This window comes from Lontra canadensis, unplaced genomic scaffold, assembly GCF_010015895.1.
Source record: "Lontra canadensis isolate GAN:19392208 unplaced genomic scaffold, GSC_riverotter_1.0 scaffold119, whole genome shotgun sequence".
NCBI lineage: Eukaryota > Metazoa > Chordata > Mammalia > Carnivora > Mustelidae > Lontra > Lontra canadensis.
In genome coordinates this window covers 124869-143984 of record NW_022631113.1, presented here as the reverse complement: position 1 = coordinate 143984, position 19116 = coordinate 124869, and the positions used below count along the sequence as shown (strand labels likewise).

Here is a 19116-nt window from a genome sequence, read left to right as displayed (position 1 = left end):
TCTCTTTTTCATTTGACTTCTTGCACTCTGCATAATTATTTCAAGATTCATCCATAGTTCTTTCCTTCCCATTGTTGAGGAACATTCCATTTATGGAAATACCACTATTATTCATTCATTCACCTATTGATGGACATTTGGGTAGCTTTCCGTTTTTGCCTATTGTAAGTAAAGGTGATCTGAATATCCATGTACAGTCCTTTTATGAACAGGTGCTTTTTGTTTCTTTGGGGTAAATACCTGGGAGTGGACCAGGTGGATCATATCCATATGGTTAGGTGTCTACTTAACATTTTAGAAACTGCCAAACTGTTTTCTGAACATTTGTGCCATTTTACATTTCTATTAGCAGCGTATGAAAGTTCTAGTTCTTCTACCACCTTGCAAAAGACTCGATATAGGGGCACCTGGGTGGCTCAGTGGGTTGAGCCTCTGCCTTTGGCTCAGGTCATGATCTCAGGGTCCTGGGATCGAGCCCCGCATCGGGCTCTCTACTCAGTGGGGAGCCTGCTCCCCCTCCTCTCTCTGCCTGTCTGCCTACTTCTGATCTCTCTCTCTCTCTGTAAAATAAATAAATAAAATTTAAAAAAAAAAAAAAGACTTGACATAGTGGTTTTTTGGGGGGTTTTTTTTGTTTTTTTTTTTTTAAAGATTTTATTTATTTACTTGGCAGAGAGAGAGATCATAAGTAGGCAGAGAGGCAGGCAGAGAGAGAGAGGAGGAAGCAGGCTTCCCGCTGAGCAGAGCCCGATGCAGGGCTCGATCCCAGGACCCTGGGATCATGACCTGAGCTGAAGGCAGAGGCTTAACCCACTGAGCCACCCAGGCACCCCGTGACATAGTGTTTTTAATTTTAACCAGTCTACTGGGTGTGTATAGTGGTCTCTCATTATGGTTTTAATTTGCATTTCCCTAATGACTAGTGATATTTAGCATCTTTTCATGTGCTCCTTTGCCCTCTGCTCTTCCTATTGCTGGGACGTCTTCAAATTTTTTCCCATTTCATCACATTGTTTTCCTGTTTTTGAGTTTTGAGTATTATTTATATATTCTAGATACAAGTCCCTTACCAGATATATGATTTGCAAATAAATATTTTCTCCCACTCTTTGGCTTGTTGTCCCATCTCTTAACAGTGTTTGAAGAGCAGTTTTTATCAAATCCAGTGTATCAGTTTGTTCTTTTATGGGTTTCATTGTTAGTATTGTATCTAAAATATCTTTGCCTGACCCAAAGTCACAGGGTTTTTGTCTTGATGTTTCATAATTTCAAGTCTATAATCTGTTTTTAGTTAATTTGTATATTGTGTGCAAGGTATAGATCGAAATTCATTTATTTGCATATTAAAATCAAATAATTTGTGTATCATTTATTGAAAAGACCCTGTTGAAAATCAGTCATAAATGTGTGAATCTGTTTCTGGATTCTGTTTCCAGTTATCTAATTTGTTTATCTTTATGCCAATACTATACTCTCTTGATTACTGAAACTTTACAATGTCTTGAAATTAGATACTAGTGGTCCTCCAACCCTATTTATTTTCAAATTTGGCTATTTTGTGTCCTTTGCATTTCTGTATGAATTCTGTAGTCATTTCTACAAAAAATTTTAAAAAGCTGCTGCGATTTTGATTTGGATTACATTGAATCTATAGATCAAGATGGAAAATTAGAAATGTTTTATTTTTAAAGAAATCTTTTAAAAGAGGATCTTAAGCAAGCTCCCTGCTGAGCATGGACACCCTCCAGGGGCTCAGTCTCATGACCCTGAGATCATGACTTGACCTGAATTTGAGAGTCGGATGCTTAACAGACTGAGCCACCCAGGCACCCCAGCAATAGACAGTTTTTAAATAGATAAAAAAATATGAAGAAAAGATACTATATTTAACTAAATAGTTACCGTGCCTGGTGTTCTTAACTCCTTTGTGTAGGTCTGAATCTCATCTGCTATCTTAAAGTTTCTGGTTGATGCACTTCTTTTAACAGTGCCTACAGAACAGGTCTGCAGGTGATGACGTCTTTTTGCTTCTATATGTTGCAAAAAGTTATTTCATCTCTTTTTGGGTTTTTTTTTTTACATTTTACATTTATTTTTTACATTTTACATTTTTTACATTTCTTATAATTCTTAACTGAATTTAAGATATGTTTTAAATTTAAGAATTTGAAATATATTTCTGACTGGCCAAAGAAACTGGAAGTATACACTTAAGGTTTCACTCTTCTATGACAGTAAAATTTACATAACGTAAAACTCACAATTGTACAATTCAGTGGTTTTTGGTGTGTTTAAAATATTGTACTACTATCACCACTATCTAGTTGCAGAACATTTTCATTAACCAGAAGGAACCTCTGCCCATTAAGCTGTCATTCCCCATTCTCCCCCGACCCAATCCCTGGCAATCACTCTGTGCTTTCTGTCTCTGTGAATTTGCCTTTTCAGCATACTTCATAAAAAATGGAATCATGCAGTATGTGACCTTTTATATCTGGCTGATTTCACTTAGCATAATGTTTTCAAGATTTTCCTGTTATACCACCTGTCAGTATTTAATTCCTTTTTATGACTAAATAATATTCCATAGTAGAGATGCATCATGTGTTGTTTATGCGTTCGTCCATTGATGGGTGTTTGGATTCTTTCCACCTTTTGTGAATAGTGCTGCTGTGAATATTCAAGTACAAGCGTTATGTTTAACTACCTCTTTCACCTAAAAGTGGAATTGCTGAGTTCACATTTGTTTTACAAAGAGAATTTTCCCAGGGCAGAAAAGTAAAGGCTGACTCTTTTTTTCCTCTCTCTCTTTTTTAGTACTTGAAAGATGTTGCTCCACTCTCTTCTAGTTTGCATTGTTTCTGCCAAGAAATATGCTGTCATATTTATCTTTGTGTCTCTAGGTAATGTGTCTTATTTCTCTAGGAGCTTTTAAGATTTTTTATTTTTTAACTAGTTTTAAGCAATTTATAATGTGGCTTGTTATGGTTTTATTCATGTTTTCTGTTCTTAGGTTTTGTCAAGCCTCTTACATATGTAAGATCATCAGATCTGGAAATTTTTCAGCCTTTATGTCTTTATATGTGTTTCCATCCTACCTCTCTTTCCTTTGGAGACTCCATTAGACATGTATTTTACTGTTTGAAGTTGCCCTACAACAGAACAAACGTTCTTCTCTTCATTGTTTTCAGTCTTTTTCTGCTGTGGCTTTTGAATAATTTCTCTTACTAAGTCTTCAAGCCCACTCATCTTTTCTTCTCCAGTGTATTATCTGCCTGTAATCCAGTCTAGTATGGTTTACATCTCAGATATTGTAGTTACTATTTCTAGTTCGGTTTGGGTCTCTTTTCTATCTTCCAGTTCTACCTAACCTTTTCAAACTTTATTTTCCTGAGCATATGAAATACAATTTCAATAGCTATTTTAACATTCTTGACTACTAATTTTATTATTGTTTTACATTCTGATTGGTTTCAGTTAAATTGATCTATCTCCTTATGTATCATATTGTCCTATGTTTTTGCATGCTTACTAATTTTTTACTAGATGCCAGATATGAATTTTACCTTACTGCTAAATTTTTTTTTTAAGATTTTATTTATTTGACAGAGAACACAAGTAGGCAGAGAGGCAGGCAGAGAGAGAGAGGATGGGAAGCAGGCTCCCTGCTGACCAGAGAGCCCGATGTGGGGCTCGATCCCAGGACCCCGGGATCATGACCTGAGCCAAAGGCAGAGGCTTTAACCCACTGAGCCACCCAGGCACCCCCTAAATATTTTTTAATTACTTTAAGTTTTTGTTAGCTTTCTTCTCAGACATGGTTAAGTTTCTGGGGAAAGTTTCGGCTCTTTCAAGTCTTGCTTTTAGCTTTTATAAGTAAAGAAGGTTCATCCTAAGGTCACTTTTCCCCTCCCCTACTAAAACCAATGCCTTTTTAATATTCTACCCCCTGTCCTATGAATTATTAAGTTTTCTACTTTGGCTGGTGGCAGTAGGTAAATTCCTGGTCCATGTGATCTTCAGAGATTGTTCTTTCTAATCTTTTCAGTGGTTCTATCTCTGTTTCTGGTAATTTCTTTGCATACATGCATTGTTCAGTGCCCAGGTGCATACTAAAGGGGGAATTCTGAGAGTTTTGTCTGTGTACAGCTCTTTTCTTCAGTACTCTGCCATAACAACTATAGTTTCTATTTGGCTTCTACTTCTACAGGTCCTTTAACTCAGGGAGCTTGGCAGACTAGGCCACAATTCCCCCTTCCTGAACTACTACCTGAAAACTCTCTCCATACAGTCAACTAGAGCACTTATAGGGTTGGGCTCACTTTGTTTGTTTCCTGGGCCTCAGGGTTAACTGTTCTTCCTTGTTTGATGTACAGTGTCTTCAGACTGTAGTTTCTTTAGTTGGTTCAATATTAAAAGAGTAAAATTATTGACTTTCTTTTTTGTATGTGTGTACCACCTAATTCTCAAGAAACCACCAATGGGTTAAGAATGGAGTATTCAAACATAGCAGTAAGCTCCTTGATACCTGTCTTGGTGATGTTTTTTTGGATCTGACTCCAAAAGCATAAAAAAACAAGTGGGACTACAAACTAAAAGCTTCTGCACAGCAAAGGAAACCATCAACAAAATAGAAGTGCAACCTACTGAACGAGGAAAAGTATTTGGAAATCGTATATCCAATAAGAGGCTGATATCCAAAATATATAGAGAATTCCTATAGCTCCAACACCAAAAAAAAAAATTTTTTTTTAAATGGGCAGAGGATCTGAATAGATATTTTTCCAAAGAAGACTTACAGCTATCCTATAGACACATGAAAAGATGCTCAGCATCACTAATCATCAGGGAAATGCAAATCAAAACCACAATGAGATATCACTTCACACCTGTCAGAATGGTTAGAATCAAAAGACAAGAAATAACAAGTATTGGCAAGGTGTGGAAAAAAGGAAACCCTCATTCACTGTTGGTAATTGGTATAGCCACTATGGAAAACAGTATGGAGTTTATTCAGAGTATTAAAAATAGAACTACCATGTGATTCAGCAGTTCTTCAGGATATTTAGTCAAATAAAATGAAAATACTAATTCAAAAAGGGTTGCAATATTCCTTGTAGCATTATTTATAATAGCCAAGATATAGAAACAACCTAAGTGTTGATCAGTGGATAAATGGATAAAGAAGATGTGATATGTATACAATGGAATATGACTCCACCATAAGAAAGAATGAAATCTTGCCATTTGCAACAACACGGTTGGAGCTAGAGGGTATTGTGCTACTTGAAATAAATCAGGCGGAGAAAGACAAATACCATATGATCTCACTTACATGTGGAATCTAAAAAAACAAAACAAATGAACAAACAAAACAAAACACATCGTATGGGAAAGAGTGTTAGTTGGCAGCAGAAGGGAGGTTGGGGGTGGGTGAAATGGGTGAAGGAGGTCAGGGGGTACAGACTTCTAGTTACAAAATGAATAGGTCATGGGGATGTGGTGTGCAACATGGTGACTATAGTTTGTGGTATCGCTGTGCATATCTGAAGGTTGCCAGGATAATGAATCTTGAAAATTCTCATCACAAAAGAAAACAATTTTTAACCTTTTGGGTGCCTGGTGGCTCAGTGGGTTAAGCCTCTGCCTTCGGCTCAGGTCATGATCCCAGGGTCCTAAAATTGAGCCCAGCATCGGGCTCTCTGCTCAGCTGGGAGCCTGCTTCCCCCATCTCACTCTGCCTGCTTCTCTGCCTACTCTCTCTCTGATCTCTCTCTCTCTCTCTGTATCAAATAAATAAATAAAATCTTTTTTTTTTAATTTTTTAACCTTTTATGGTAACAGATGGATAACTAGACTTACTGTGATGATTATTTCAAAGTGTATACAAGTTTCAAAGCATCACATTGTACACCTAAAGCTAATATAATATTGTATGTCAATTATATCTCAATTTTTAAAAAGAAAAAGAGGGGAAGGAGTGTTGATGTGGGGTAAAAAATCCAGGCTACATCATGAAGCATACCATGTTACCACCAGAATTTCTGTGTCTTAGCTATCTTGAATCTTGGTGTTTGCTCTTTCTCTTTCTAACCATTCAGTAAATATTTATCAGACTTATACTATCTTCAACCACTGATGAACAAAGAGGCATGCTTTTGCCCTTTTAACATGGTCAACCTTATTCACAAAGGCCTTGTCTTCTAGTATAAGCATTTAGAGATTTATCTGTTAAAACTTAATTTTAGAAAACTTACCTAGAAAATGGGATATGCACAATCTCAAGTGACCATGTGGCAAGGTTTTAGTTACATGAAATTCTCTAGCTAGGAGGCATTTAGCAGAGTCCAGGTAATTTGTTACAAAACTTTAGATTGCCAGATTTGATAGAGACTATAAGATACATGGGTAGAATAAAGTAGAATTCTGTGTACTAATCTTAAAAGACATCCATACTATGTTGATAGATTTTTTTTTTAAAGGAAAATTGCAGGATAATTTGTATTGTATTTGTCTATTTTGGCCTTGAGAGAGAGAGAGAGAGTGTGTGTGTGTGTGTCTGTCTGTCTGTCTGTCTTTCTAGAGGTGGGATTGTGTTTCTAAGCATAGAGAGAAAAGTTTACATAATATGCAAATGTCATGGCAAGGGCACACAAATACCACTAGTATTTGCCACGTGAGTATAAACACATTTGACTGGAGTAATCTTACAGGCAAAGAATTAACAGAGTATATACCAACCCCAAGTTCTTTTTCCTCGGAAAGGTGTGCTTGGGCCTGGCATAGGCACTCTGGATGTGCCATGGAAAGGGATCTGATAGAGGGACTCCACACCAAAACATTGTACACATTTAAAGAGAAGGTTTAGGAACATCTGGTTGCCTAAGTCGTAATGGGAGCAGGAGCCTTTGGAGGTTTTAATCTCTATGAGCTTGTTCTAGTAAGTAGAAAATGAGCCCCCAGGACCATCCATATTTATCTAACATCAAAAAAACTGCTTACCTCTGAGATTGGGAGTAGAGAAGAACAGAATGACTAATTTTTGCCTTAATGCATTTTTGAGTTGCTTGAGTTTATTCCAACTCATGTGAGATTTCTTTTTAAAGGCATAGATTTGGTGATCAACACAGTATCTGACTCATAGTATGTATAAAGTAAATGTTGATTCATTAGATAAATCATTGATCTAGCCACTCCACCAAACTTAGGTAGATTTTTAAAGATGGAAATAAGTGGCAAAATTGTACTTTTTAAAATATATCTATAAACAGAGATTACATTCCAGCAATATTTATTGTACCCAAAATTTTATTGCCAAGGAAATATAGACATATATATACATGGATACCCATACATAGATCTATATGTATGCTTCGATGTATGCGTGGAGATGGCTGGAATAATGAAAAACAAGAAATCATCACTGTTGATGGTTATCATTGTGGATGGGGCACTGAAGTTCTAGATAGAAGAAAGAGATCCTTTCAGCGTATGTTCCCTCTCTGTAATTTAGATTACTTAGTATGTGCATGTGCTATTCCCTTCGCCCGTCCCTTTCTTCCTCATTGCCTTCCTTCCATTTCATTATCAAGAGCGGATATTTAAAAGAATATGGAAGTGTTCCAGAATATCAGAGAAAGGATTTGCTATGGGAAAAATTCAGAAGCCTCTGAAAACATAACATCATTTGGAAGTTTTAGGACTGAGAAAGCAAACAGGAGGCAATATGCTCAGGCAAGGAGAAAAGATGGGGCGGGACTTTCTGCTTGATGGAGTCTTTGAAATACTTGCCAGTATGTTCTACTGTATACAGTGATATTGGGATACATGGTTTCTGCAATCATAGTAGAAGTATCTAGATGAGTAAAACGTGTGCCTTTGTCCTTTGACTTATCTGACCTGAACAACTGATGGGAGTATTCTATCAGCACCCTCAGTGTATCCATCTCCGGGAAGGAGTCTGTAGCCCACAATACCTACAACGCCATCTCAGTATTTTATCTTATTTTTTTTTTATTTTTTTTATTTTTTCAACTCGGTATTTTAAATAGAGACTCACTTGCCAGCCACAACCCTAAAAGAAGTAAATCTTTTTCAACTTCAAAGCCAGTCTTTCCTTCCATATTTCTAAGCCTTCATTGATGTGGAAAAAAATCCACTACTGGTGTGCCACCAAGGAGTAGAAGAACAGGAATGCTTCCAATTCAACTTTGCTACAGCGCTTTATTATCACTTTTTTTTTTTTTAGTTTTAAGCACACATTCTTTTAGACCCTAGGCAATGATTTTTATCATTTATTACTTAACTCAGTTTCTATCCTTCTAACACAAACTGTGCTGAATGTGCCAAATCCCATTGGAGTCTTTCTGGAGACATTTTAAATGGCAATTAAACTCAACTTATGACAGATTAGCCATACTCAGAACCCAATTGAAATCAAAACAGAAACAGCTAAGATCAAATTTACATGTGCAAACTTGATCAACAGCAATTGTAAGATGCATCCATTTTAATGGAAAAGATGAAAAATGGTATGATTTACGGGGTCCCTTTGCCTTCCAAAGTGTTTTCCTGAAAGTTTGTTGATGGTTAAATTCTTTTAATAAAGAACAGTGCTTTTAATTCACCATTAAAAATACAAGGCTTAAAACATAAACACGTAGGGTACTATGCTGCCTAAAATGTTTGAAATTTGGCAAGTAAAGTTTATCAGTCCATCACAATTCTTTCTTCTAGCCCAAAATGTCCTCCGTAATGTGGATCATGATTTCATTTTAAAAGGTCTCCTTCCTACCAGACAATGCCCATTTTCTTTAGCACGGCAGAGAAGGCCAGTTTGATCCTAACCTACTTCTCGTCCTAGTCTTCCACCTCCCCTCTCCCCAGGTCCTCACTTGCAACCCCTCCTACACCAAGTAGGGTGTCTTTTGCTCCTGCTTCACACTTTGTTACCCCCCCATTCTCAGTCTCCATTGTTGACTTGTTGACTTGTTGATTGTTCCATCAATGTGGACATGCCCATCTATCTTGGCACTGTTCTCTTCTTACTGTGTCTTACTTCGTCTTGTCCCATAGCGTCAACTGCCAGCTACAGTAGCTTCTCATGGTAGCCTTTCTTGAGTAAGTCCGAGATTTACGTGGTAAGCAGTAAGCATGTCTATCATCAGAATTCCAAGAGTGCAAAAGGAGTGTTCGGCAAGTACCAGGTGCTCCCTACTGTCTTCATACCACCTTCTGAGCATCTCTCCTCAGTCTCCTGCCTTAGTGGTACTGACTTGGTACAACCTCTTATCTTTCACGTGAAATAAATTAGGAACCAGCTGATTGACATCATCTCTATTTAATCCTCCTTGTTGCCAAAATAATCTTTCCAAATACAAATCTGTTTTTGTTTCTCCCACAGTTAGACTTGTCTCTTTTTGCTAAGAATAATAATGTATAAGACCTTCTATTACCATGCTACTACCTGCATATCCAGTTCCATCTTACATTATGCGCCATGTGGCACATACACATGGCCATGTATACAACTGCTTGTGCTTCTCTCTCACATACATAACTTCTTGTGCATTACTTGAATTCTCCGAGCACTCTGTGCTATTTCATGCCTCTGTGCTTCTGCACACTCCGATCTTTTTGCCCAGTGTGCTCATGTTTGCATCAGAGGTACTTGTCTTTTTAATATCAAGTGTCATTTACTCTATTAAGCCTTTTATGAACCTCAGGCAAAAAAATGACTTCTCTATCCCCATGATACCATATACACCAAGATATATTTAGATAGAGATGTTTGTTGGCATAGCTGTTTAGATGCTTCTTAGGAACAAGAATTCTTTTTTATTTATCTTCACTGCTTAGCACAGTGCCTGTTTCTAGTATACGGTAAATAGATGTTAGTTGAAGGAATAACTTCTGTTTGTGATAGGTCAAAGTATATGAGAAGTGGGGGATATTAGAATGAACCTGAAGCAAATTGGAAGCCACAACTAAGAGGAGCAGCGGATGAGGAGGAAATCAGACCTGCTAATTAGAAAGAAAGCTTTAGTTTCTTTCTAAGTGTCAGAGACTCAATCATATGCTTTATGTCACATATGGAACCAGCTCAGGGAACATATTAGCTCCACTTGCCACCACCATGAAAAAAAAAATTCTAGTTACATGGAATCAGTAGGATCCATCAGCCTTTCCCAGAAATACTTGAGTTATTTCTTTTATTTGATTTTATTTTAGTGTAAAGGAAAACACTAAGAACAAAGTTGAGTAGTAAAAGGAGATAATAAAGGTAAGAATACTTTACATGTGTGTAGCACTTAATCATATGTTACTATAGTCATTAACCATTGGGATCTGAAACTGGATTTTCAAGTTAGGCAGACTGGCTCGTATGACTTTTTAGGCAAGTTCTTTACCCTTTGTAGGCCTCAATTTTTCAACCTGTGAAGTGGGAGTAATAGTATTATATACATGTTTCACTCAGGAATTAGAGATAACTTAATCTAAGAAAAGCACTTACTGTACTAACTGGCAGAAACTAATCACTCAGTAAATGCAAATAGATTTTTTGATCCGACATTTCATTTATTTTTCTGCTAATGGCAATAGTATCGATAAGTATTTTTATTAACAAACTTGGCATGTTAAAGAAAGAGTAGTTTCAGAATTGGAATAAATGATGCTTATTTTGCTTATGTGGAAATATTCAGAATGAACTACCCAAATGAATTTTAACACAATATAGTAAGATTTTATAATAACAATTTAAGTGATTTTTCCAAAACGGAACTCCATAGTCAAACTGCAATTCTGGAGAGTTGTCACCTGCTCTTTTCAAATGTAAAAGTATGTTTAATTGCATACAAACTAAGCATTTTAGGAAAAGTGTGGAAACCTGGATATCTTAAGACGAATAAAAACTTCAAATTAACCAGAATTATTATATTTAAATTAGAGAACATGAATTACTGATAAAATTCAACTAATTTGTTGAATCTGTATTGAAAAGCAAAAGGTAAGCAATAATAATATACAATAAGATAACAAAGATAAACATTATTTAATAGCAATGATAACATGGTCTCAAAATTTTTGAGTAAATATTTCATTAAAATCAAAATCATTATGTGAATAAATGATATTAATAATGGCTAGCAATTTTGAGTGCTTACTTAATACCGGTCATACAACTTTATGAAACTATAGGAATATTGCTAGGGCTAACTGGGCTCTTAAGAGTGTGAGTTCCCCAAGTTTACCAGCTTCCCAGGCTTCCTGAGGCCTAAAGGAAGCTCTTTTGTTTGAGTGGGCTTCCATTAGATTGGCATGTTTTTCAGGGAAGAATCAAAGGGAAAAAAATGACTCAGATGCAAATTCTGCTTAGTCTGCTCTTAAGTTTTTGATGGATGTGCTATTGGCATAGTTAACATATTGAAAACTATAATAAAGGACACCCCCACCCTTCAGATCTGAAATTTTCAGCAGGTGATAAACCCCACAGAAAACTTGCAACAAAATTGACCTGAGAATGATTTGAATACAGACTGCTTGGAATGTAAATTTTGTCCCTTATAATTAAAAATGTTAGCTTCACCTGGACAAATAGCTTTTATGTTTGTTTGTTTGTTTACCACTACCTACAGTAAGAAGTACACCTCACGTAGTAACTGAGTATATACGTGTGTGTATTTGTGTGTGTATAGATATATGTGTGTGTGTGTGTGTGTGTTTGAAGTAATTTTCACAGGAATGAATACCCTTATGACATATAGCATATTCTCTTAGTTATGACATGTGGCATATTTTTTTTTAATACTGCTTGCAATCCACAGTGTGAAAACACTCAGCTGGTCAAATAGGTAACATGTTTTCTTCTCCTTACGGAAGCCTTCTTGAGAAATCATCATAGAGATTGAAAAGAGAAAAGTCATACCAGTCCTCTGTAGATGACTATCATGGGAAAGCCTATAATGCTTCCCAGTTGTGTCTACCATATATAGGAGCAATGTTAATCCTACCTCTTTATCATTTTGAATTAACACAGTGTGCTGCTGAAGCAAATGTTATTATTTTCCCATATTTTTTGTCATGCTTCTTTTCTGTTCCACTGAACAATTCTGAACAAATTTACTGTGGTTTCTCCCATTGTTTGGAATTAGTACCATTATAGATTTGCATAATTTTAGTCTGTAACTCTGATCCTGCAAATTATTTATAATATGTATCTATATATGAGTAGGAGTCTGAGAACTCTACTATTTTCTTCCATCTATAGAAAGCGTTTAGGCCTCATCTTCACAAAAATCCCTCTAGTTCTATAGTGATTCCTTTTTGTTTTAGTTCTCATTTATTTACTTATTTGAGAGAATGTGCACAAGGAGCGGGAGGGCAACCGGAGAGGGAATGAGAGAATCTCAAGCAGATTCCAGGCCAAGCATGGAACCCAATGCAGAGCTCACTCTCACGACGTGAGCTAAAATTAAGAGGCAGTCACTTAACTGACTGAGCCACCCAGGAGCCCCTGTAGTGATTCCTTTTTTTAAGGAAATCTTGTTTTGAACTGTATTGAGTTTCTTTGAACTGCATTGAATTTCATATCTCTGGGTTAACATTTTTATCACTTAATTACATGGACATATTCTTGATGAACTCCAGTAAACAGCAAGATTTCCCATTGTAGAAACTATGTCACTTTTCCCAAATAAACTTTATTTCCTTTATTTAAATTTAAATAAATTTAAAATTTATTTCCCAAATAAATTTTATTTATTTATTGGCTCTTTACACAGAAAGAACTTAGGTAAGAATAGTTTATAAAATTTTAGTTCTAGTCAATGCTGTGTCATTCAACTGAGCATAAGGAATAAAGTATACTAAGGAAATAAATTTTGTGAAGTGTTAGGTAGTACTGATATGAAATTCAGTGTTTCAGTCAATATTTAATTCAGGACCAGTGTGTCAGGTGTTGTTCTTGGTTTTTGAGATAATCATTGAATAACACAGCCATAAATTCCTACCTACCCTTTGGAGCTTATATTCCAATTAGGGGGGAAAAAAGGTGTGGGTTGTTTTTTTTTTTTCCAAGTAAAATATATACTCAATTAGAACTTGATAAGTTTTAAGAAAGAAGTAAAGCAGGGCAGAGGATAACAACCAATTATCACTGCCTATAATTCCCAGCCAAATGGCCCCACAGAAGGCGCAGAGTGAGCACCATTGTTCTTATATCTCCTCTGAAAGTAACCAAAGCAGCAAGGGAAGGGCTGTAGAACCCGTAAGTCCCACAGGAATACGGCACCTCAGTAGATACAGTTAGATAGTTTTAATACAGAAGAAGAGCCATGAAGCATTTTTCTGTGTAAATAACTGGTCCCATTTCTTTAATGTTTGTGTGTTGTCATGTACACCCATGCCTCTAGTGCACATTGATTATTGTGAGGGGAGAGGAATTCTTAGCTCTTCACATTTTGTGCTACTCTTACATATTGTTGCTTTCTTTCCTTTTACTGAGAGGCGGTAATGAATATTGGCTATTAAGCACATGATTTTGGAGCCAGACTCACTGGGCTAACATGCCATTTCTGGCAATTACTTGCTGTGTAAACTTGGATAAGTTGTTTAACCTCTCTGTGCCTCAGTGTTCTCAGTTGTAAGTTATTTAAGTTCCAAATAAAATAATTGCATCAAAATATTTTCCAACCAAATGAGCAGATTACTTTTAGTTTTTAAAACAGAGTATGTTCGGGGTGCCTGGGTGGCGAGGTCAGTTAAGCATTTGGCTTGGGTCATGATCTCAGGGTTATGAGATCAACCCCTGTGTCGGACTCGGCCCTCAGCAGGGAGTTGTCTTGGCGTTCTCTCTTACCCTCTGCCCCCTCCTGCTTGTGTGTACGTGCAAAATTAGTTAATTAATTAATTAATTAACTAATTTTAAAAATAATGTTTTACATTTGGTAGAAAAAACAGAAAAGCAAAGCTGAAGGTGAAAAAAGAGCTTTTAAAAACAGGCAATGACAATCTGAAAAGGCTACATATTGTGTGACACTAGCTATATGATATTCTGGAAAAGGCAAAACTGTGGAGACGGTAGGAAGATCAGCAGTTGGAGGGGCTAGGAGGGAGGACCGGATTAATTGATAGAGCAGAGGGACTTTCACGGTAGACTTTTGCTTGTGATATTTTAACTGTGGACACGTGTCCTTATCCATTTGTCCAAACACAGAGAATGTACAGCACCAAGAGTGGACCGTCGTGTAAACACTGGACTCTGGGTTACAACAGGGTATCGGTGTAGGGTCATCAGTTGTCGCCAATGCTGACGCTGGGGTAGATTGTGGGATGGGGAACTGGGAGCATATGGGATCTCCCTGTGTTTCCAGTCAGTTTTGCTGCAAACCTAAAATTGCTGTAACAGAGTCTTAAAGACCAAGATGAGAAAGGGAATGAAATCTGAATACCAGGGAGAAGAAATAGATGAAAAGGAAAAGGAGGGAGACGATGTCAGTGGCTCCTTTTCTCTGAAGGTAACTGGGGCCACCTTTTGCCACCGGTACAGTTTGGCAATCCATGCAGCTGGTTTTGTTGGGAGCAGGAAAATACCCCCCGGAAAGTAACTTGGTCTAGTGAGAAGTTAACTTTTTTTTTTTTTTTTTTAGATTTTATTTATTTATTTGACAGAGAGAGATCACAAGTAGAGAGGCAGGCAGAGAGAGAGAGGGGGAAGCAGGCTCCCCGCTGAGCAGAAAGAACCCGATGCGGGGCTCGATCCCAGGACTCTGAGACCATGACCTGAGCCAAAGGCAGAGGCTTTAACCCACTGAGCCACCCAGGTGCCCCGAGAAGTTAACTTTTTGAAATAGGTAGCAACTTGCTTTTTTGTAATGTTGAAAAATTTGGGGTAGACTTCATTTTCTCTGAGCGTCTGTGTATTTCGTGTGACACTTCGCGCCTTGGGAAGTTAGTGTTCTCGTGTATTTTGTGGATGCTCGAGATATCCTGTAACCGGATGTGAGGGAAAATTAAATTGAAAGTTTCATGAAGAAGACCTACCGTGAAGAGGCTAATTATTGCCACTCTTTCTCTTAGTTTTTGAGGTTCTGATGTGGAATCCTATAAAGTTTAACCTTTTAATTTTAATGAAGAGCATATATTTATCTACCATATGAATGACCAAAATGTTTTATGGACAAAACACTCACTTGCATTTTTCTAACAGCTCTGTGTCTAACCTTGCCAAGTGCTTAAGCCAAGAAGTCTTTGTTTTGGTTCATTCTGGAAAAAACTCAATTACATGGATTCAAGACAATATACTAGAATTTGTTCTGTAAGCCTGCATTTTATAGGTTCACATACCAGCTCATGTAAGAGAGAGAGAGAGTGTGTGTGTGTGTGTGTGTGTGTACACATACCAAATTCCAGCCACCACCAAAGTAAGGGAAAACAGTGATTTATCTATAAATTGTATCCTATTTACACATCAAACAAATTGTTTAAACTTTTTACCTTACTGGTTTGCCTTGATAACTCATGAATGACTATACTTTTTTTTAAGAGCTATTACAATCACACAGCAACACCCTCCCCACTGCTGTCAGGATTGTTATACAATTGAACCACATTAAAATGAATTTCTCAGGGGCAAGACATTTAAAACACTTGAACTTGAAAATTCCATTCTCTGACTCTAATCTCCTGTCCTTCCAGCTCTCCCAGTCCTTTCATTCCCACTAAATCTGTGCTTTATTTGCACTCATTGTGTGTTCCACATTCATAAACACTTCGTATTTTCCAATCTATCAAACCCCTCTTGGCTTCACTTTTCTTCCTCCCCAGCCTTATCAACCATCGAATCACAACATTCACCAGTACCCCAGATTGGTTGGTCACTAAATTCATCCATCAGGCTTTTCTTGATGTTCCCTACCTTTCACGTATTACCTTACAATCTGATAGTTACCCTATAAATGCCTAATGGAAGGAAGGAGAGAGGGAGAGAAAATTCTTTGGTTTTGTGGTCATGTGCTGAAAATTTCTTGTGGAAACCTATTACTTTTGCTGCTTGAAAGCATTACAAATTCATGTTGTCGAACAGCAATCATGCCCTCATTCCTGCGGCCCAGTGCTTTTATTTCTCTGCATCTGTCCTATTTCTCATTATCCCTACTGCAGGTCACTTTCACTCCTCAAAACCATCAGTTCCATCATCTGCTATCATCTGTAGCTTTGTTGTTACAACTAGGTCATCTAAATTTCTTTTCCTTTAATCTCTTTCACCCAAGGATTCTTTAGTATCTTCACTTACTCTTCCCTGGCCCCTCCCCGCCCTTTTTGGTCCCTCTTCAAAAAAAATGAGAGAGACTATGTGTGGGTGTGTCTGTGGGTGGGTGGACATCAGTAACTTTCAGTAACCTCTCTCTTTGTACCTAATTCCTTCTGCTATCCTCCCTGATCATCTGTTCGGTGATCACCATTGACTTCCCAATTGTCAGTATTCTCTTTTTGGTCTCCTGATCTGTGGCATGACATTATAGATTTTATAGATAATCTAGAAATTCTGTTTTCTCTTTGAATGACGACACCATTCTCCCTCAGATGTCTTCATCTTACAAGCCTGGTGTGTAGATGTCCCCTTGTGTATCTGCCGCTTTGCGCGGTTCTTACACATCACTAGGGATTCTCAAATGGTAGTGACTCTAAGAATCACCAAAGATTCCTGTTTTATATGTAGGTTTCTAGATCCCGCCCTCAGAGATTGTGATGAAGTAGGTCTGGAATGAAACTCATGAATCCGCATTTTTAACTAGCTCTTCTTGTGACTCTAATAAAAGTGATGCATGGCCACACTTTGAAAAAAAATAATACACTACAGTCTTGTGTACTCTGTGACTTATGAGTAAATAGTCCGTCACAACCATGCTGATTACTCTGAAATATTTAACATTCTACTCAAGAATTTCCCTTATTATCTTTTATTTCTCCTTTTATCTTGTTAATATCACCTTATTACCATACTTTGATAATCTCTGGATCAGAGCAGGGCTGGTGATCAATTAACATGCCCTTGCTGTTGGTTATCAAAACAAGAAAATATTTGGGGGTGCCTGGGTGGCTTAGTTGGTTGAGTGTCCAGCTCTCGGTTTCAGGTCATGATCTTGGGGTCCTGGGATCAAGCCCTGCATCAGGTTCCACACTCAGTGCAGAGTCTGCTTGTCTCTTTCCCAACCCATCTGCTCCCCAGCCACTTGCCCAAGCACGTGCTTGCTCTCTCTCTCTCAAATAAATAAATAAACCCCCCCAAAAAATAAAATAAAATATTTGCAAGGACAGTGTACACAGCTATTGTCCTAAACCCCTGCATATCATTCCCGTCTGTCCTTGTGCCTCTCCTGAAAGCCCCTGGATCTCCTCACCATCCACCAACAAAGAAATACCTTGGACCACAGAGTTTCTCCAGGAACCTGCTCCAGTGCAAAGCTGGCATCTTAATTGGTTGATTTGTATCACTTAAATATCACTCCTCTTAAAGATGATGATGTTATTCACCATGTGAGACACAGGATAAGAAAGTGGTTTTAACGGGAAGGATGGTAAATTCAGGAGATGAGATGATTTATGTGTAGTGTTAAGTCTGCTAAAATAGTTGGATGGAGTGTCCTGCAGCATGTCCAAGATTGCAACAGCTGTCCTTTCCAAATTTGACTGATTACCTTAATCTAAGACTAGCCCTGAGACATTTTGATTCATTGGGACTGGGGTGGGGCCCAGAAATCACTGGTTTTTAACATTTTCCCCAGTGATCTGATGATTTAACTAGATGTGAGAACTACTCCTACAGATTGAGAACACAGAGAATTAGTACCAAAGTGTTGCTCCATATTGGACCTCAAATAGGCATTTTACATTCTGTGGCACAGTCAAAAAGATTAGATAATGGTATGTGGAATTTTCTTCGCAAAACCACCACCAGGGGTGCCTGCGTGGCTCAGTCGTTAAGCATCTGCCTTCCGCTCAGGTCATGGACCCAGGGTCCTGGGATCAAGTCCCACCTGGGGCTCCCTGCTCAGCGGGGAGCCTGCTTCTCCCTCTCCCTCTGCCTGCTGCTCCCCTTGCTTGTATACTTGCTCTCTCTCTTGCTTACTCTCTGTCAAATAAACAAATGAAATTAAAAAAAAAAAAAAAAAGTACAACCAGTACTAGAAAGTATCACTTGTATATATTTTATCCACAGAAACTAATTCAATGTTAAATTCTATTCAACAAAATGCATTTTTGTCTCTAGCAAGAAAGAGCTCCATTTCTAGGAGTTTCTTTAAAAATAACCTCCACAAGAAAAAAAAAATCCCACATTTAGGAAAATCACAACGAAATATGGTCACCTGTATATATATTTTTTAATTTTAAGAGAAAATATATCATTTTAGATTATCATCCAAGAGTAAGTTAAAATTTGAATCAAAATATGTAATTATGTTTTAGTCAGGTGTTGCGTTTCTCTGAATCATATGTACAATTTATTGAAACAAAGGATAACAATTCTGTAAAATGTAGTGTCATGGGTTTACTCCTGAGTCATTTATTACGTATATGATTCTTGAGTCACTAATTACTAAGGCTTTCCTATAAGGAAAAGATTACTAACAATAGGCAAAGGGAGTGATTGTGTAACGTTTTGAATACTGAGTATTAGAGTTACAGAAAGACTTTTTAAAACCATACTGTAGGAATTAAATTATGTCAAATTACAGTTATTTCAAAAATCAATATTAGCATTACTTTTCATTGACAGACATGTATTTTCCCTAAAAAATTAAAATAAATTTTGGGATTTAAAATCTTGCAGGTTTATAAAGAAATAGGTTCATAAGACTGGTGTTACTATAGTAAGCCCTTATTATCCAGAGAGGGAGGAGTTTGTAGGTTGTGTATTAGAGATACCTTTTGAAAGTAAGGCTTTGGGGGCCCCTAATTTTGTTTATAATACTAAAACCTAACATATGTAATTGCTGTGAGGATAAAAATGGAACTAAAATAATTAAGACTAATGACTGCTGTTACACTTTTTATGCAGTTGAATTTAGATCTGATAAATTTCAAGCACAGCTTATTCTAGACTACAGCTAACTA

At 37.2% G+C, this 19116-nt stretch overlaps 1 protein-coding gene across 2 annotated transcripts in view; it reads left to right on the top strand.

Annotated features, from left to right (window-relative positions):
- Nucleotides 1-19116, top strand: part of PIBF1 (progesterone immunomodulatory binding factor 1) — a 151574-nt gene that overhangs the window by 92725 nt on the left and 39733 nt on the right. The window contains exon 15 of one of the 2 annotated variants that reach the window (XM_032841071.1): nucleotides 10231-10282. The exons of the other annotated variant lie outside the window; for it this stretch is intronic. Coding sequence (XP_032696962.1) covers nucleotides 10231-10248 — 18 coding nt within the window. The 3' untranslated portion in view covers nucleotides 10249-10282. The remainder of the gene's footprint in view (nucleotides 1-10230; nucleotides 10283-19116) is intronic. 2 annotated transcript variants of the gene reach the window in all.